We start from the raw sequence: 20,920 nt of genomic DNA on the forward strand, positions 1-20,920 counted from the left end.
TGAATGCAATGTGCATATAGCTCCTGATGGGCTACGGTCTCTCTCTACAGCAACACCCGGGGTGGGAAGGGGTAGCACAAGTGATCCTCCTTCAAGCACATTTCTATCCTGCTATTCTTTCTCTTGCAAGAAACCCAAGGTGGCTTTCTTAGCTCTCTTCCACTACATTTGATCCTCACTCTCAACAGCCACCCTGTGAGGTAGATTAGGCTGAGAGTGAGTGAATGGCCCAAAGTAACCCAGGGGGCTCCATGGCTGAGTCCCCAGCCCAATCCTTTCACCATCAAACCAGACTGCTGGTTTCTAGAAGGAAGAGGTAGAAAAGGGGTGAGGGAAGGAGGAGGCGTTTCCTTGGTATAGCTGCTGGCTGCACTCTCCACAGGGGCCTGTGAGCCAGCTCAGATAGCAGTGGGTAGAAGTTGGTGCAGGAGTTCTAGTTCCTGCAAGCTACCAGAGAAGGAACCGATGAGCAAACGAGAGGACCTCACGTCTGAAAGGGACCTTTGCTTGGTGGCTGAGGGCATGCTTTGCACGCAGAGAGTACAAACCAATTCCTGGTATTGCCAGCTAAAAGAACTGCATAACGGTGATGGGAAAGAGTTGCTGTTGAGTATGTGAAGAGGCACACTGGGTCAGAGCAAAGGTTCACTGAGTTCACCATTCTGTTTGCACATCAGCCAAGCATGGTCTGCAGGATGTGAGAGCAGCAACACCGTCCTGCTGCTGCTGCTCCCCAGCAACTGGTATACAGAGGCCGGTTTCCTTTGAGAGGCCTGGTAATATATGGCTAACCTCCCTGGAAGCCACGGACTAGTCGTCGCAGCAGCCTATAGTGGGAAGAGGAGCAGAGTCTGAGAAGGCCACTTCCTCTGCAACTACGATGGAGGGGCCAGGATGCAGCGATAGTGAGCCTTGGAGGAGGAGGGGCCTTGGCTGGGCGGAGAGCAAGCCAAAGGCCCCAGATACAAGCCCAAGCACCTCCAGGCATGGCTAGGAATGCCTTCTTCTGGTGTCAGTAGGCAGGGGAAGGAAACTTGGGAAAAGGCAAATAGAGCATGAGGGGCAAGAATGGGGGTGTTCCTGATTGTGGCCCTTCAATGGTGGCCCCGGGCATCAGGCCTTAAAAGTAATGCACAGTGACGTGTGACTGTGGAAAACATCCTTTAGGTCTTGCCAAGCCTGTATCTCATGAGGGAAATAGTAAGGCCCATGAAGAGGTTGTTTACGTGAATGTCACACCAGCATTAAACCTTTTGCTCAGATGCATGGGAAGGGACAAGAAGGAAAAAACCCAAAGCTGTGAACAGACACCTTACAATTTAAATAGCTATGTGCAAATCATGGAATAAATAACCTGAGGGGAGGATTTCCCCAGCATTTCCAAGTTAGTTTAGGAAAAAATCTAGCCTACAACCTTGAAGAGCTGCTGCCAGTCAGTGTTGACAATACTGGGCTAGGATGGATCAAGGTTTTGATTCACTTCTGATGAGTAAGAGTACTGTTCAATGAGCCTTCAACTCAGCAGGCACCCTCAGGCTAAATGCCACCTCTTTCTCTCTAAAGCATCCCACCTGCAATATGGGGATAACAACAATTCCACTGGCATTAGCGATGGGGTGGACTAGATGACCTTTTGAAGTGCCTTCCAACTCCATGGGTCCAGGGCTGCTGGAAGGGTTACTGGTGGAATGCTTGCCTATCAAGAAGTTCAACATTCTAAAGTACTGTGGAAAGAAAAGGTTTTTCCTAAAAAAAATAGTGACATGGGCAGCAGTTGAACCTTTCTAGTGTCTTGAGATGGGAAAGCCATTGCCCCGTGTGGTCAGCCAGCTCCCTTCCTTGCTGGCGCTGAGGCTGCTGAGAAGAAAGCAATGAGTTAAGGCAGCAGTCGAGCTGGTTGGAGACAGAGAAAGAAAGGAGGAATAGTCTGTCCACCCAAGTGTTTCAATTCCCCATGTCCTCCCTGCCCCCTTCCAAAACAGCACCAAAGCAAGAGACAGCTGCAGCTTATAAGGAATGTGAGGGGCCCAGCCAGGGAATCTGGGGAGGGAAACCAGGCCTTATATGGCCACGGAGGCAGAATCAAATTTTTATCAATGAGCAGAGAGACGCCCAAGGAGAGATAACGGAAAAGCAGACCTGCTTGGCGAGGGCACGAGAGGAAGGCCAGGGGCACCTGTCATTCTGCCCCACACCCCACCCTCCAGCCTGCATGGGAGACCACCACAGTGCAGGCGGCGAAGCACGGCATGAGCTCGCTTCCACTTCGGCAGGCATCCAGGGCAGTTGACAAGGCGCAACTACTCAAGTCCCAGGGAAGGGCAGGGCGGCGGGTGGAGGGGGAGAGACAACCACCCAGGAGGAGTCACACTGCACGAATCCTGACCATCGAAGCAGGCACAGTCCTTCCCCACTGTCAAAACCTTAGCCAAGCAAAACTAGATACAAGACCCATATCCCCACCAAATTCCCTGACACAGAAAGACAGCCAATGCTCTGTGTTGGCACCCAAAGGAAACTCCAATAAAATCCCCTTTTATGCATCCAGGAGGAATAAAAAGCAATGACTTCTTCCTGTTATATTTGTCCTCAACTGAGATACAGTATCTCCGAACACAGAGGTTCCATTAAGTAGCCATGGCAAATAGTCTATCACAGATCCAGCCTTCACCCTTCCTCTTCTTTTTAAGCCTCCTGAGCTGTGACCATCTCTACATAACGTGGAACATAAGTTTAGAAGATTGAGGGGAAGAGGAAATGTTAAACTACTCCCAGACAATTTTATTTCTAGGAAGGGACAGGAATCCTCCCTCTGCATTATTCATAATTTTACGTAAGGCGGTTTTCCAAGCCTAAAGCCCCCAACCTCATCACCACAATGGCATACTGCTCGCCCCCAACACCCATAAACACCTTCTGTTTATGAAGTGAGGTGGTCACCTTGAGTTCCACCAGAGGTTTTGTGATATAACTTCTGCCATCACTCATCAACGGCTTTGCTAGCTAATGCTGATGGGAACCGCAGGTTAAAACACCTTGAAGGCCAGAAGTTTTCCCAAAGTTATCCTTCCAAAATGGAAAGTACTACAACATAAAAGACCAGCTCTCAAGGGATGATCACACCAGATATTTTATGGACAAAATCTTGGGTGATAGATTCAAATACTATCATTTGATCAATGGAAAAATAGGATATGGGGTATTATGTTTATAAGTAACATTTACCAATAAAAAACTGCTCTGGCACAGCCAGACAAACTCAATCCAATTTTATTTTTTTTAATCTAGGGTCCATTTATTAGCTGCTGGAATAGATCTTATAGATTAGTGGCTCTGGACACATTAATTATGAAATTACACTGTATATTAGATTATGTACTGGAGTACTAATAATCACTTTTTTAAAGACCAACAGTGCTCCAGAAATTAATTTTATTAGTTCAGGACAGGGTAGGATGAACTGAGAGAGAATCAGGCAACCTGGTGTCCAGCAGGAGGTTTGACTGCAACTGTCATCAGCCTCTGCCAGCATGCTCAGTGGTGAAGGCTTATGGGAGTTGTAGTCCAAAACATCAGAAGGGATCTGAGCTGCCTATAAGGAAGTAAGAAGTCCCCTGGCTGTGCATAGCAACAAGAGTGCTGATGCTACTTCCCATTCTAATTGTGCCACCCAGAGGCTAAGTGTTTCCCAGTGCATGCAAAACTCTGCAGGATGCAACCCGTGGCCTATCAGAAGGCAAGGATGCAAGCACAAGCTCTTGCTGCCCCGGGAACAACTCCAACAAGCCCACCAGGTAGGAAACAGGGAGAAGGGGAGAGTTTACCTTTGTTTCCCCACTGCTGTCCGACTCGGACACCTGGTAAGTGAGGTCCGTCTCCTCAAAGCCTGTGGCACTCATGCGCTGATCAGTGGTTGGGTCTGACCGAGGAGGGGAGTCAGGAGAGTTCAAGCATGTCTGAATCAGCGCTTTCCCCGTCTCACTGGTGATCATGGGCTGCAGTTTCCGGGTGGCAAATGTGTAGACATGACCCGTCTCACTGGCCACAAGCAGCAACACTTGAGTGCCTGTTAAGGTGGAAAGTTCATAGGCCTGCAGAGCAGAGAGAGAGAGAGAGAGAGAGAGAGAGAGAGAGAATTACTACTGGGCACAGTCTTTCACAAGGTCCACACAACTGGACAATCCTCCCAGCATGACATTCAAGGCTATTTTAGGATTAGTCTTACATGGTGAAACATCAGCTTTAAAAGCACTATTAAAATAACCAGACCAGGATCCAGTGCTACCATTCAAGTGGCCCAAGCCAAGTTACAGCCTTCCCACTGCTTCCCCCAAAATGTAAACCTTTTGGAGTGATTTTCCAATGGGCTGTGAGCCACAGTAGTAAATCATCAATGAAACAGCTTCCTGAAATCCTTTAACCAGAAAGCCCATAGACTGAATCTGCATTTCTGCATTCTGAATACAAGCGTAGGCACCCTTATCACAGAGTTTAGAGCACTACCGTGCCCATTTCCATGCCAAGATAAACCATACTTCTAGATGAATAAAGTAAAAGTTACAAACAGCAATGGGCCGTGCACACAAATTCCTTCTACAGATCATGACTCACAAGACCCACCCTTCTCCAACCTGGTGCCTTCCAGGTGTTTTGGACTACAGTTCCAATCAGCTTTGGCCAGCAATGGCCACAGCCATTCTGGGTTGCCATACCAGCTAGGGATGATGAAGATGGAAAAAAGGAGTGAAAACCACTAATGCTGAAGCTTCAACCTGGTGACCTCTGCTTTCCAGTACGTCCTGCCCCTTTCTTCCACTTTCATCACCATCAGTTTTTACGCAGTGAAGAATTCTCAGAAATGGGAAGAGGCATAAAGGCGACAGTTTCATGTTCACTCTCAAACATGGGGCTGGAGGGAGCGGGAGCACTTAAAAATAGAGCATACATAACCTCAAAGAGGGAGTTATGATTGGGCAATCTGATAATGAAGTTACTGAGAAGAGGATGACCAAGAACATAGGAAAATAGAAGGGAGACTGTCCTAAGATAAGCAGTGCTCAGTCCTCAAGAAATGGAAATGTAGCCTCCAAGTCTGAACATTACCTCAATTTTGCCAAGGAAGGTAAAAATAAATCCACCGTTCCATATCTGCAATGTGCCACATGTTTTATCAGCCATCTGGCAAATGTGTTGCTCCCTCTTTATCGGCAACACTCACTGCAGTCTCCACCCTCGCTGCTTGGCTGCCGTGGCACAACGAAGCCCCATCTTGCCAGCTTCTTTAAGACCCGGCTTCGTCCCTCCTCAACTTCGTCCCTCTGCAAAACAGAAATCCAGTGGCTCTGCATGCCCCAAACTGCAGAAACAGGAGCTGTTTTCAGGTAAGTGGCTGCAGAACAAGCACTGGTGTTACAAGAAAAGCCAGTGTGTTCGGTGGGAGAGCCGAGTTTTAATCCCCATTTGGACACGAAGCTCACTGGGAGTGACTTTGGACCTGCCACTGACCTCCAGCATAACCTGCCTCACAGGGTTATTGCGAGAATATGATAGAAAGGAGGGCAACCATGCAAGATGACTTTGGTTCCTCCAAGAAGAAGAAAGCTGTAACACAGAGGAAGAGGAGGAGAACAACAACCACCACACAGGAAAGAGCAGGCCAAACAATGGCTAAGTTCATGGAACTTCACAATCCGTATGTACGTAAGATTGAGCATGGATTGAGTGTGAGTTGTTGAACCAAGGACTGTTGTGTTGTGCAACCCAAGAAGTGAAGCAAGCCATGGTTTTTTAACCATGTACAACCAAATGAACCATGGGCTGTCTTCATAGCTTGTTAGGATGGCTGTGATTACACAATGTAGCAACCCAGAGTCAACAACAACCTATGTTGTTGAGTATGGGTTGCCAAGTTGTATGAATCAGCCTATTTGTCTATTCAGACCAGTGTATGTTTAATCAGACCAAGAGTATCAATCCATGGCATTGACTAGGTTGTCTTCTCTCACCTCCTACCTGATCTTTTTTTAAAGGTGGAAGTCCTCAAGATTAAACCTGGGACTTTCCCACTACATAAAATTGGTGCTCTCCCAGTAAGCCACAGTTCCTCCCTTCTTAGGTTAAGGTTATTTCTGAGGCTGAAGGTAGCTAGCCAAGAAGAACAGCTGGAGGTTTCTTGGCTGGAGGGCAGTGGAAAGACTGGGTGAAGAAGTGCAGCGTTATGCTTTACACTAATTCTTGTTAACTACAATGAAAAGGCACTACAAACATTCAGAATCAATTTGCACTATTGCACACACACTGGATGGCACTTGCAGGCTCATTTTTATGTAACATTATTTTTGGGCTGCCTTTGAGGCTAAAGCCTGCTCAGGTTTAATAATACTCCCCAGGTTGCAGAATTCAGTGCTCTCCCAAAGTTCCACATTCTGGCAGTTAAGGGCTAAACCTTCCTCAGACCTGCTCCTGCTGAATCAGACCAAGGGTTCGTCTAGTCCAGCATTCCAACGCCATGGATCCATTTGGATGTCATGCTGACCACCAATGACCATTTGCAACCCGTAGTGCAAACAACACATGGTGCACCTGAAAGATGCCAGGACTCACTGTGGGTTGTTCGTTTCCTCCCTTGGGTATCCCAGGAGACACTACAGGGGGGACAAGTTTTCTTCCCCATCCCTGAGACAACTGCAAGCCATTTCAGGCTTACCGTGGTATTTTTCACAGTTTAAACTTTTTTTCCTGGAGATCACAAAAACTGGCCATTCAGCAATCCCCATCATTGTGGACATCTTCGAGAGCTGCCACACTTGCCACATAGGGTTGGTTATGGTTTTAATTCTCCCTGCCCCCAAATTTACATTTGCAAAAATTATTCCTTTTTTTAATCCACTGTCAAAATGCAAGCTGTCAAATGTCAAAATGGTGTGTGATTTTAGCTTGCAAAAGTGTGGTGGCAACTTGTTTACTCCCCTTCGCAGCAAGATACTCCTGGGGGGTGTTTTGGACCCAGGCATCCTAAGTGTGTCCAGATGTTTTGGACTCTCCATATCTGTAGACTATCTTTCCAAAAACATCAGAACACCCTTAGGACACACAAGTCCAAATAACTCCAGGAGCACAAAGATCTAATCATGAAGGTGGTGAACCTTTTCTTGCAAGCCAAGATCATGAATGCCTCTGATTAAATTTGACAGCTGTCAGAGGGAACCAAAGGGTTAACCAAATTTAGCTGCACCCTTTATGGGGCAATGTTCAGAATGGACACATGCTGGACTTCACCAGCAAGCATGCCCCTACACATTGCCCACGTAAAGCTCCCCATTACCACAACTGAGAACTTCAACAGTTGCCTTAAGTACAAGTGAAAATATAACAATATGTACCATCTTATGGATATGTGTGAAAATTGGGGGGAATTTGAAAAGACTGACAACCACTGGCAGCCTGTCCAAGATGCCCTGGGGCACTCTGCAGATATTACTTGATGCTTTACAAATAAGGGTTGTAAATGCTGACTTAACCGTTGATTTATTTCATAATTGCCAGGGAAAAACTGAAAAAAGCCATGCTGAGCCCAAAAGAGTTTACAGGCACAATGCCAACAGCAGAAGCTTTTGCCACCTGCCCTCAAGTGCCTCTTGGGCACTTCTAGGAAGGCTGGCACTGGCAGCTACCAGGACACACTTGGCCAGGAGTTTCTGCTGCTCTTGCCACTCATGTTGGTAACCAATACCTTGGTCTCATGATAGGTTGTGTTACCCAGGTTCAAACTACAACTACCCCAAAATAAGCCATGAGTTGTTGCCCTCAGTGAGTCACCCTGTGGGAATCAGTCACACAAAACATCCGATCGCCATGGTTTCAGAACCATAATGGGTTGCTTTGTCATGCAACACTTGTCACTGTCTCTGGCAAGCTCACAAAACACAACACAAAAGCATCAGCCTTCTCTAGTTGCCACTATGGCAACTCTATGAACTATTATTTTGGAAGGGAAGTCTACCAAACAGCACTGGTGTGCTGGAGGTCATCAAAATACATGTAACTTGGAAAAAGATGGCTTTTACCCTTTATAAATTCCAGTACTCCAAGAAAACTACCAAGTACTCATTGTAAATTGTAGAGACAAGACCTTTTAGATCAGCCTTCCCCAACCTGGCAAACTCTAGATATTTTGGGCTATTGTGCTTACTGTGCTTGCTGAAGCTGGTGGGAGTTGCTGCCCACCAGAAGGTTTGGGCTACAAGTTGAGAAAGGTTGGTTTATATAACCCCTGTTTACTCTATAATTTAGGTCCTCAAACTTTTTCACTAGGGGGCCAGCAGAAAGGTGCTGGTGCTGGGCGCGGGCCGGAAAGACGGTGTCAGTGGGGCACATGGGCCAGCACACACTGAGGCGGGGCCGGGGTGCGCAGTGAGGCGAGGTGAGGCACAGGCAGGCGAGGTGGGGGTGGGCATGCGCCGTGATGCAGCAGCGGGCGCACGAGGCGGAGGCCTGCTCCCTTGGAGTTCATTTTCTCTGAGCACGTCCAAAATGATCTCCTCACGAGCAAGTCACCGCCTCCCCACACGCAGGGCAAGGCGCTGGTGGGCATGCATGGGGTGAGGCGGGTGACGGCGGGCACATGTGCAGCAAGTCCAAAACCTCAGGCAGGCCAGATAAATGGGCATGGAGGGCCAGATGCATCCCGTGGGCCATAGTTTGAGGACCCATGCGCTATAACTTGCACTCTTTTTGTGCCATGAACATCAACAAAAACTCCACAAATGTGCTCATGAAACAGTCAGTTTCTTTGTTATTGAATCATTAATGGACTGTTGATTAATTCTTGCATTTTAAAAAAATAAAATTTAACAAATTAAAAAAATATGGAGCTTTCATTTAGCAATCATAGCTAATAGCTACCAGAAGACAGGTCCTCTATAAATTTGTTCAAGCCTTTTTTGATGTCACTGAAACATACACTCAGAATGGACCTCAAATGTTATGCTGCTGATGCAGGAATTCTGCTGTTAAATATCCTTGATAGGCGGCCCTCCAGCCTCTGCTTAACAGCCTCTAAAGGAGGAAAGTCCAGCACTTCCAAGACAGTCTGTTCCATTGTTCGACATCCAGTATTAGAAGTTCTCTCTAACATTTAGTTGAAATCTCCTTTCTTTTAGATGTACCTGTTGGTTCGGGCCCTACCTTCTGTAGCAATGGAAAATTAATTGTCTTCATCCTTTGTGACAGTCCCTCAAATATTTGAAGATGGCAATCTTGTCTCTTCTGCAGGTTAAACATACTGACTCCCTTCAATCTTTCTTCGTAGGACATGGTTTCCCCTCATTATCTCTGCCACCTGCATCTGGGCATAGCATTTTGTAAATGGAAATTGCTGCACAGAAGAGATCAACTGCAATTGTCATAACAAAATTTGAGATACTGTCAAAAGGTAACTGAGATGCACTATTTAGTCAAACATTTCAAAACTAAACAGGCTTAAATTCCAGGGCAGAAGCTTGTTACAGCACTACTTCCCATACAGACTTGCACAGAAGTCCAAACAGAGCTGCATACCAACATCTTGGGGTAAGACGCTGCATACAGGGCTCTCTTCTCTCCCCCTTAAGCACAGTGACTGAAGTAAAAGAGAAATCAGTAGCTAAAAACCCAGTAACGGCTTAAACGTTTCAGCTTCCTTTGGAGAACTTGAGCTTCCTCTGCTTCAACAGAGAGAAAATCTCTTAGAATAATTCACCTATAACTGTGAAAACAAGCAAATGCAGAGCCAGGAAGATGCTGATAAGGGGCTAGGATTGGCCTGAATGATATTTCAGGGATCCTTAATTGCAAAGGTTCAGGATTCCTTCCAGTTTTTCTGTAAATAAGCCATCAGCATGCAAGCGCCTTATTTCTTAAGGCAAAATGCAGCTGGTGGCAGGTAAAGTGTGGGCCTTGTTCCTTCCCCATAGAAAGCATCAGGGACAGATGTCTTGTAGGCCACCCTGCGAGGACAAGAGCAGGGGACTACCCCATCTGCCATTCTTCCACTTTGCAGGAACAGGGTCTGAAAAGGAGACAGAGAGCTGACTTGGTTCTCTGTATGCACTACAGACACCCTGAGAAATCTGATGAGCAACAGGAAAGTGCTGGCTGTTGATGTGAACCCTCCTCTTATATTTACACATGTGTAATAAATCTTGCATCAGAAATGTCATAATTCTCAAGCAACCACCTTAAGAAAAACAGATCCTGGGTCCCTTGAATCTTCTCAGTGCTTGGAAGAGGGGTACAGAACATTGTTAGTATAAAGACCATGGAGTTCCAAATGAGCACTTTTATGTGATGGAATATATGTAGGAACACATGCTTCACTAATTTCCACCCATTTTCACATGCCCATTATAACCAAACTCGTGTTCCAGTTGATTCTTTCATTGAATAGCCCCATTAATTAACAGGCTGAACAAAAGACTGAGGGCAGTGTCTGCATCTAGAACTTTGGACAGTTGCATCCCAGCTAATATATCTCATCTCAAGGTTATGAATAGATAAACAGACTAGAGATTCCACATCAAAAAGAGAACTTTGCCTGTGAAAGAGCCCTAACTTTACATGCAGAAGATCCCAAACTTAGTATTTGGCAACTGCAAATGAAATCAGTCAAGCAGCAAGGGAAGGGAAAGGCCTCTGACAAGATAAATTACCAATCAGAGTAAGAAACACTGAGCTAGAAGGACCAATGATCTCATGAAGCATATTTTAATATTGCATTTATAAGCTGTCTTTTATCCTCTTGCAAGCAATCCAAGATGGCTTAGACAGTTCTCCACTCTGCTTTTATCCTCACAACGACAGTGCTGTGAGCTAGTTTGAGTGAAAAGTAAGTAACATGCCCAAAGCTACCCAGTGAACTTAATGGCAGACTGGGAACTAGAACCCGGATCTCCCAGGTGCCCAGGCCAAAACTCTAAGCACCACACCAGTTTTCCACATAAGGCAAATTCTTGTTTGGTTATGCAGTACAGTGCAGTATTGTGCCAATTCCCCACACGCCCTGCAGATTTGCTCTACAGATGTCCAATTAACCTCTCTTTCAGGTAAATAAACAGAATAAGCAACCTTTTTGGTCCTGTGGAATACTTGAACAAAAAAAAAGGGGGGGGAATGATTGCATATACCTTTCTAAATTCTCACTATCCTTAACCCAAACTTTCTGGATTCCTTTTTTCCTTCTCCTCTCCAGCTGTTTTTGTATGGAATTTTTGTCCCCAAAGCTACTCTATGGAGAAATCTTCCTCCATTGACTTTGACAGATTTCGGGGGAAAGGGTCCTTGCTGAAAAGCAGGTGAAGGGAGGAAGGGAAGCCTATACCCCACCAAGGACGACCCTGTTTCCCAAAGGATCCATGGTAAGGGTTGCCCCATCTACCTATCTTAACGAAGTCCTGTTCCACAAGCAGTATTCCTTATACTGGTGGAACAATGTTTCTGGATCCAACTGAGTGATTAGAGGCAACTATAATTAGTGAGAGCAAGTTTTAAAGGGTGCAAGTCAAAGACACTGTTTTTTCACTGTTTGGATCTGAAGTTTTATTGTTACATGGGATGGAAAAGAAAATTTTGACCTTTGCTTCTCGAAGCTAGTGATGTTTTCATCTACTGAATTGTTACACCTGATCCCTTAAGTGTTTCAGAAAGGCATCTATGCTGAGATTTAGTCAACAGGCAAACATAGTTAAATACAGACAATCAACCAACAAGCTAAAAGCCAAATGATTAGTCAACTATACATAATTATCTGTTGGCAGTCATAATTAAAACACAGGTTGGCTCTTGGAAAGGTAGGGAGGAGAACCTGAGGCCCTATGCTAGTTGGCCATCTCATCCTTGGAGCGCTGGAATTAAAGAGAGAGCATGCAGGCCTGGACTGTCTTGTTTTTTCATCTGTAACACTAAGAATGTAACATCCATGCATGTTTAGCCAGAAAAAGTCCTACTAAGCTCCAGCATGCTGGCTGGGGGAATTGTACTTTTACTAGCTAAACACATACAGGATTGCACCCTTTGTAAATTTATGGGTGGGACCCAATGCCACACAAGCAAATTTACACTCATGCAAGGAAGCCACCCCTTCCCCTGCTGCCCCGTGGGCTCCTCCCCCCAAATCTGCTGCAGAGGGTCCACCCAGAGAGTTGTTCATTTTTCGTTCTGCTTATGGAAGCTTTATGTTGGTGGGCGACACCAACTGGATTTTACTCAAGGTGTCCTCTATAAAATGATAGAGATGAGGACGATAGACCAACATCATAATAAATGAATTAGCATTTTCTATTTCCTGCCAAGGTAAAGACAGGCAATTAACTGGAGGATATCCAAGCCAGATCATCACTCCAATAAATGGGTATGTTGTTAATTCTCAGCCTCCTAAAACAACAGCACTGTGCTAGGTTGCAATCGTGTGTGGACCAAAATTTTCTAGCTGCTGTAGTATTTGTATTTGTTCCTCCCTTCTCTCAGGAAGCAGCTGAATGAAGGGCATGAAGCAGGCAAACTTCAGGAAGAGCCTCTCCTGTGTAAGCTAAAATTGAAATGAAAAACTTTATGCGAAGGCACCGCCAATCCCTAGTAAAACTTTGATTCAGTGGCACTTCCATAATTCCCAGTGAACTGTGTCTAAACAATTAACACAAGGCTTTCGCAGGGATGTAAATAATAGAGGTAATTATTTAGCTTAAGTGATTTAGCTTAAATCACTATATGGATTTATACTGGTTTCATTGTAAATATTCCTCTTCTGTTTTTGAAACCATGTTTTACTTTAATCAAAGAAAATATTCATCCCTGAAAAAGATAATATCTATTTTCTTTCTTCATAAAGCTTGCTGCCCGTGTCCACCAAGAATTAAATCCCATTTGCCCATCCAGGGAAGGATGTATGACTGTCACCAAGCAGCTGGGTACAAATTACATATTACAAAAAAATGCCATTCACAGATGCTGCTTACAGGAACGGAAAGTAAGAGTACATACAGCTTCTTTTCTGATGCACCCAGATACGACCCATAAACCTCACCAAAACACAAATACCTATTAAACTGGGGTGGGGAGCCCAAGGCTTTCCAGACATTGACTGACTTCAACTCTTACCTTCTCTTATCTACTGGACATGGTAACTAGGGCTGATAAGTGACCAAGTCAGCCAATATCTGCCAGTTCAGACTCCACACCTGAATTAGATATATTGCAACTTATATCTAATAAGTGAGATTTTAATGACCAAAAATTGTATCTAGTTATTAATTTAACATGTCCCATCCATTCCAAAGTATTTACTCTAAGAAGGACAAACAGTTTTTAGATGTAACCTTTTGGAGTGTTTCATTTTGACTGAACTTTTTCTCTTCAATGAGATGTTTGTCACAATCCCACAATCCACTCCAAGAAATGAGGATTCCATGACATCTAGGAGTTCAAAGTGATCCTGGTCTGTAGAGTTCACGGATAGGAGCCTATTCAGCAAGAGACACTAAACCCGGTTTGGTCATCATACCCACCCACAGTTTAAATTGTAGGTTGTTGTGAACAAATATGAGCCCCCAGCCACTCATGCTAAATAATCCAGCAATGCATCACCCCCAAGATGTTTTCTCTTACACATGAACCTAGAATTGTGGGTTGCTGGTGAACACCCCAAACTTTAACATCCATTATTATTTCAGGAGGTCCAGGCTTCCTGGTTTACCTCAATTATTTACGCCCCTGAGAAATCCTTTCCCTAACAGCTCCCTTACCTAGCCTTAGCACAGGTGAAATAAAGCCAGTTCATGGGCCCATGTACTCTTGCAGTATAAACACTTTCTTTCACTGTTCCTCAGCAATTGTTTTCATGGAGTATCATATACATGTTCCCCTGGCTATGCTCTTACCCCAGTGCCTTCCAAACTTACACTGCTGGGTTCTACAGAGCCCAGCTGATACCTCCATTTCCAGTCCACATGCCTAATACTATTCAAGAAAGAGAACAAAGCAATCAGCTTTGGGTTAATCAGTTGTCTGGCCAAGTTCATAAATGTAATCCACTCCCCATTACGGTCCCAACATTCTAACATCACTTTCCCAGTAATTGGGAAAGGCCTCAAAGAAGCTGTGAGACAAAACTACTCTATCATGTATGTGCAAAGTGGTGCTAATGAGCACATCTGAAAACTTTTTTGCTAAAACCCCAGTGGTATCTGATAGGTATAGCAGAGACTGCTGGTGGATCCATTCCTGCTGCCCTCAACAGGAGATTTAGGAGATATGACAAATCTGTAGGGGTTGAGAAGGGAAGTCCTACTGCAGAACTCTAAGCCTACTTACACCATGCAAGATTTAACCTAGAATTCTAGTGTGCAGCAGGGCACAGGAAGTATGGCACCTCATTCTGGGCTTAATCAGCCAAGATATATTCAGCCTGTCTGCAATTTTTGTGTTCCAGGAAGAGAGATTTGAAGGTTGAAGTCATCACCTGTAACCTAGAGTTGCAGCCCCTTTCCCCTAAAACTACACAGGTGGTGGTGAGTATTGCTGCTTCTGATTACACAGAAGTGAAGGAAAGTTACTTTGCACATGCTCAGAAACACTTGTGATCTGATCTACTACTATGTGAAGTGGGTTCCATGTGCCAGATTAATCCCTGGTTTTCTGCTTGCTCCATACATGAAGCCATTTGCCAGTTGCTTCCATATATATTGCATTGCCTACCTTTCTATCAGTAGCCCCAACACTCACTCAATGCTCCCCACACAAGGGGGATCACAAGTCTCAGTGGAAAACCTCGTTGTTTAAAACAGGCTCTTTTTCCTGGGAAGAGTGCTTGGGCATGTACAGACAACACTAAAACTGCCCACCATCACCACAACTGCTGACAACAAGCATCAAGCCAAATGGAACAATAACTGCCCAGAGAACCAAAACAGCCTTGTTTCATGTCACTTACTGTGGGACCTTTTGTCTTCAAGCCAAAGGCAATGACAGAAGGAACATGGGAAATGGACTGCAATTGACAGCTCAACACAGACCATCATTCAGCAGGAGGAAGTGGAGTCGGCAGAGCTTTCAGAGCATTAGCCAAAGTCATCAGCAAGGACTACACCACAGCCTGACCTCTCTTAGAGCTCATACCGACCCCCTGAGTGGCGCTGCTTGCGTGCAGGCGCCCTTTACCCCCAACCACCACTGGTAAGGTCAGAGAGCAGGAAAGCAATAGATCTAGCTGTTAACTGGCAAATCTCGCTGCTAAGAAACTCTCCTGCCATTGCACAGTTTAGATCTAAGAACATAACAGGACCCCAGCTGGAACAAGCCAAAGACCTAGCTAGTCTGGCAGTGCATTTCAACAGTGGCCAACCTAGTATCTCCAGGAAGCTCATACAAGCAGGCCACAAGGAAAACAGTCTTCCTTTAGCATCCAGTGTTCAGAGAAGCATACCAAAAGCATCCAATTTAGCTATTTGCATATAGATACCCATATGAAACTGCATACAGGTAGCAAATGAGCAGACAACCAAAGAGGGGTAGAACTCTCAGGCCATCCCTTCTAAGCCCTCAGCTGGTTAACCGTCTTGCAGGTTACTCATTCCTGTGAGCTTAGGTTGGCTTATATATTTGCCCAACCTACCAAGTTCAACGCTATATTTACTCACATTTCTCTTGACCGTTCTTCGTACTGGCTGAAATGCAAAACCACTGGCTGGCAAAGACCAAAAGAAACTGGGCACTGAGTGAAAAATACAGCACAAGAGAACACGGTTTTGTACTTGCACAAAAAGAACGGGGCAAACAGACTCCTCTACAACAATGCCCACCAAGGATAATCACAGCTGACCGTTTACTCAGTGGTAACTTACTGTGTACACAGACTCGCTTTACCGTAAACCAAAGCATCCAGATCATTTCAAGAACCTCAAGCTCTCTCTAAGGGCTTTACCAGGATCCTGCTTCTCCTGTCTGTGAATAAAATGGGTCAGAGGCAAGGAGCGTGCAAGATAGAGGAGACAAAGTCCAGATTTCAAACCAGCATCCTAGCTTATGTTCCCCTCCTATGCAGAAATTATGCAAAAATAAGTTCCAGCCCCAAAAAGGGAACAAACACATGGCATTAAGCAAGATGTGCTGCTGTTCAAGTTGCCAACATTCACAATTTTTCAGTTTAGAAGTCAAAGCATCAGCTTGGAGCTCTAAACACCTTGAACTACAGAAAACCAACTGTTACCTGAAGATATTTTCTGATCTTGTCAGCATTATTGTATGGGGTCTTCAGAGTACAGGCCCGAAGATCATTCGTGTTCAGCTTTCAAGCTCTGTTGCAGAGTGCTCCATGTTAGGATTGCTCCATAAATTTAATCTAGATCATCTCTATGACAGCAAAAGCCACAATATGAGCAGGAACAAGCAAAGGGAGCCAACACAGGGACTGCCAACAGTAGAAAGAATTACTAATACTAAAGCTATATGTCTGTGAAACAAGGCGAGCTGGCTCTGAGCTGTCACTCCACATTCTTCTCGAGGGACTACCCAGGCTACCTGGGCATCCATACTTCTATGCCCAAAATCAATGCATTTTGTGTTCAGTGATTTACTTGAGCTTATTCTGCAATGCACAGTATCTCCAGACCCCCTTATAGTATCTGGCTAATCCGAATTTTTAACCAAGTGGGTCCAAGTTCATATATACTGTGTCATTAAAGTGTAGATTTATGACAGTACCTGAGCTCACCTCTTTAAAGGATCTGTTGTAAGCAGGTACTGGAAAGAACTCATTTCTGTAGCATCAAGGTGCTACTCATCTTGCACCTACAGAAGCTCCTGAAAGCATCCCGCTGAAGTAGGGTTCTAAAGTAGGCCCTGCAAAAGAAACCAGCATGGTCCCAACAGCTATGCACTACAGCCTGCCAGGGGCTTGAGAGGGCTCCTGCATCCTCAGTTCCCAAACATGCAGCAATAGAAGAGGCTTAATTGAGTCCCAGATGGGCCCCTATAGCTATCACACTGTGTTTGACTCACCGGGCTGCAAGCCATGCAGGCTAACTCTACAGATCCAAGACAAACTGATGCCCAGGGGCCAATTCCTAGGGCTCTCCACATGGCCCAAACCTAGAAGGCCTGCCCCACCTGCCGCAGGAGGCTGCAGCTGCATGCTCTCCCAAAGCTCGCCTGCAGCTGTTCAACAGTCTCTTGCACCATCGCCCAAGACACTGAGCAGAATATCCTACACAGCGCTGGACTGTAGCTTCCCACCCAAGAGCTGATTCCTTCATTTATTCTTCTTAGCCAGACTGCCTATAAGCTGCGGCAAAGATGTAAAGTGCTCCAGTGATACACCCAGTGGCACAACCAGAGCAAGCTGGACAGCTGAGGGGAAAACAGAGCCTTGTTCAATTTGGTCCCAGTGACAAAACAGCTGTTGCGGACTTCATTTCACACCACCAGCTTGGGGGAAGGCAAGACCAGCTGTTCAGTAGCTTCTCAAATGGCGGCAGTATATGGAGAGGCCCAGCATCATACAGCATATTTGCCCCAAAGTATCGCAGCCTAAATAGCTTACTCTATAGGGAAAAGAAGTGAAAAAGCCAGCTTTCAGAGGGTACCCAGCCCATGCCCTTTTCACATCACCCTCACCCAGAACATGCTAACTGGCAGCCATAGGAACTTGTCTGTGGGCAGGATGTATGCTAAAGGGCAGAAGCAAATCTAGACCAAATTTGGGGGGTTGGTATGGAATTAGCTAATGAGGGGTACAGCCCATGCTGCACTCACCGCTTAAAGGTCCGCAGACCTTTCTGGCATCTGTAACGCCAAGTGCTTTCCATCAACTCCTATTTATGCCACGATGCATCGTCTCTTAGAAAAAGAACCTCTTAGCTTGCCACACTTACTCCTACCACTGGGAACATCCAAACTAGAATGCTAAAACATGCTCAAGAACTTCAGGATATGGAGGCCAGTCTAGGAACAGGGGAACCCCTCACTTGATTTGGACACAGCTGCAGAATTCGATTTAATAAACCAAGATGCTTGTGCTTAACACCCTCTCTGGATTCAGCATTCTTCAGCTGAAGGCTTTCTGAATTAATGGATCATATCGTTTCCCACTGACTGGGAAGTATTACAAGGGTCAGAACTAACCAAGACCTTAAGCCACTTTAAATCATGGTTTAAGAGCCTGGTTTCTTCCAGGCCTTGTAATTAATTTACTTAATTTAACCCAACAAGACTTCAGTCACAGGACACCAAGAAAGGAAAGGGTGGAGCGTGCACACATGGCTGATACATACCTTGGCTCTCATGTCTTAATCAGGTCATGGCAATGAACTGAGATAATACACCAGTGTTAATTATCTACACTGGCTTGCTACAATTCAAAAAGTATCGGAACCACACCTGCTTCTGGTCATTAGCTTGGACATTCAGTAGAAACTCTCCTCTGGATAAACCCAGCCCCAGAAATGAAACAGGTAGCAACCAGGAATAGTCTTATCTATGTTGGTGTCTCATTTATGAAACATTCAAAATCATGCAACCATTGAGCTGCAGGTTGATCTGCAGGGCTGACCTGCCTCTATTTAAACGCCTCCAGTGAGGAAGAGCCCATCATTCCTCCAGATGATTGGTTGCATTGTCAAACTGTTCAAGAAGTTACTACTAGTGTTCAACTAACACTGCCCCTCCTGCAATGTAACCTCATTGACTAACTCCTACCCGCTAAAACAGCAGTGAACAAGTCTTGTCCATGTGGCACCTACTTTTACCGATTCAGGCAGCAGGTGAAGACTTATCCTCTCACACTTCTAGTTCTTAAAAAACCACACATACAATTATTCTTTATTCCTGCTGGTTTTATCTTAGCAGTGTTCTTCACTTGGGTGCTTTTTTTCTTTAAAATTAAAATGATATTGAGCTGGATCTAAAAGCATGCTTAGAACAGACTCACTAAAATCAGGAGAGCTCTTTTCAATGAAACACTAGCATTAGTTGCATTTGGGGTTATTTTTGACCCCAAAGTGTCTCAGGCATGAAGAAAGTTGCTTATGAAAAGCCTTTGTTTTAGCTGAATTTTCCTCTCGGGCGGTTTCAATCAAAGTAAGAATGACTTTCAGCTATCAGCAAGTATATGTAATTTCAATGCAAAATGAGAAATCTGTGTAACAATGCTTGCTCTGCACAATAGTTTGGCCTAGTAATTCTGTTTGCTGGAAGTTTTAGCTAAGAATCTTAACTTTAGCAAGAGACTATGATGATCTGTACTGAATGTATTTTGCTCCTTTGTTTGGGGTATAAAAGTACACTCATGCAACTATTTCAATTGGCTGCTTTAAAATAAATAATCAAATAATCAAGCCTGCAGTTTTTTAATGTCTATGAAACTGTTCTGTAATGCTTATAATAACTAGCCAACCAGGCAAACTCTCCCCCTGGCACTTGCTACTTTTGGTGCTTCAAAGGAAAACCGTTCAACAAAACTTTTAAGTAAAGACATAAAACGCAAGTTGACTATTATATACACCAGCCCCAGAAAAAGCATTATCATAGAAAGGATCTCGTACAAGGATGCTGAACTTCAGGAAGATTAAAAATGGACTGAGGAAAAAAAATACACAGAGCAAAATCTAGCATCAGGCAAGCAAATGCCCATTTATGCCAGAGGACTTTCTCGTCCCCCACTGCAGCCCCTCCAAATCTTCTGAGGCGGCTCCAAACCTGGAATTTGAGGGCACGCAGAGGAGTTGTCACTCACACACACCATTTTCCTGACAGAAACAATTCTGTTGGAGGACTTCATTGGATACCATCCATATATTTATTTCATGGAGGGTACCTGGCGTAAAGCTGTGGCTGAAACAACCTGAACAGAGTGCGCTGCCTCAGGCAAAGCTGTTAACTGCAGCTCACCAAGACATATTACAGGAGCATTACCACTCACCTGTTTTCAGGGTTGCTGTAAAGATTATGAATAACATAATGTATGTGAAGTTCTTTGAGGCCTATAAATTGCAATTTAAATGCTAATTGGAGAGCTCAGCTATAGCAGTGAGAAATTGGTCTTAGCCCTATGAAACCTGGAGCCCAGTCTCTGCTCTGCCAGCCAAGAAGCAAGTTGCCTAACCTACTACACTGGGTTGTTATCAAGATAAATCAGGGCAGGGCAGAAAAAAAAAAGACGACACCATTCCGAGTTCCTTGGAAGAAAGATGGCATTATGCCAGGATAAGGAACCAGTGTTCCTCCACATGTTGGATTATAACTCCCATCATCCCTGACTATTGGCCATACTGGTGAGGACCAAGAATGCCACAACACCAAAAGGACCACAGGCTTCCCATCCCCAATTTTAAAAAAATGAAAGGGGATTACTACTATTCTACTACTTTTAATCGCCGCACAAAGCCTCTAGGTATAGGCAAGCCAGTGTGTTGTGCTGATTAGCGTGCTGGACTGGGGACTCAAGAGATCTGGTTTTAGTCCCCACTCAACCATGAAACTCACTGGGGTGACTTTGGGCCAGTCACAGACTCTCAGACTAGCCTACTCTACAGGGTTGTTGTTGTGATGAAAAATGGTGCTGTAACCTGCCTTGAATTTTCCCTAAGTGAAGAAAGGCAGGGCATAAATCCAATGTAATAATAATAGGAAAGTGTAAATCTTTGTCAAGCCAAGAAAGGTGACTTAAAGAGACATCAACAGAAACAGCCCTGGAGCAGTCAGCAAAGAAGAAGCATGGAAATACAGAAAAGTCTGGATTATGTCTGTGGCATTATACAAGGTATAGAGGCCGTATCAGAAGGCGAATTCAGTAATGTGAAATTCAGCTATCTATCAAGAATGGTTTGTATGGAGGCCGTGTCTTTCACTTATTTCTTCTTCATTATTTATTTTAAATTTGCATGCAAATGTCTAA

At 44.8% G+C, this 20,920-nt stretch overlaps 1 protein-coding gene and 1 long non-coding RNA gene across 8 annotated transcripts in view; one reads left to right on the top strand and one right to left on the bottom strand.

Annotated features, from left to right (window-relative positions):
* The window catches only part of SRF (serum response factor), a 75,511-nt gene that overhangs the window by 49,963 nt on the left and 4,628 nt on the right, over positions 1–20,920 (bottom strand). For 5 of the 7 annotated variants that reach the window (XM_044429151.1, XM_044429152.1, XM_044429156.1 and 2 more), the window contains exon 2: positions 3,825–4,091. In XM_044429151.1, the coding sequence (XP_044285086.1) occupies positions 3,825–4,091 (267 nt within the window). Of the gene's footprint in view, positions 1–3,824; positions 4,092–5,103; positions 5,126–9,186; positions 9,678–20,920 lie in introns of those variants that run through there. The other 2 variants (XM_044429153.1, XM_044429154.1) reach the window with 2 other exon arrangements.
* LOC123022961 lies at positions 5,215–19,361 on the top strand. The gene is made up of 2 exons (XR_006414611.1): positions 5,215–5,381; positions 5,529–19,361. It is a non-coding gene; the product is annotated as an uncharacterized LOC123022961 (long non-coding RNA).

Source organism: Varanus komodoensis, unplaced genomic scaffold, assembly GCF_004798865.1.
Source record: "Varanus komodoensis strain SLA01 unplaced genomic scaffold, ASM479886v1 scaffold2, whole genome shotgun sequence".
Lineage (NCBI taxonomy): Eukaryota > Metazoa > Chordata > Lepidosauria > Squamata > Varanidae > Varanus > Varanus komodoensis.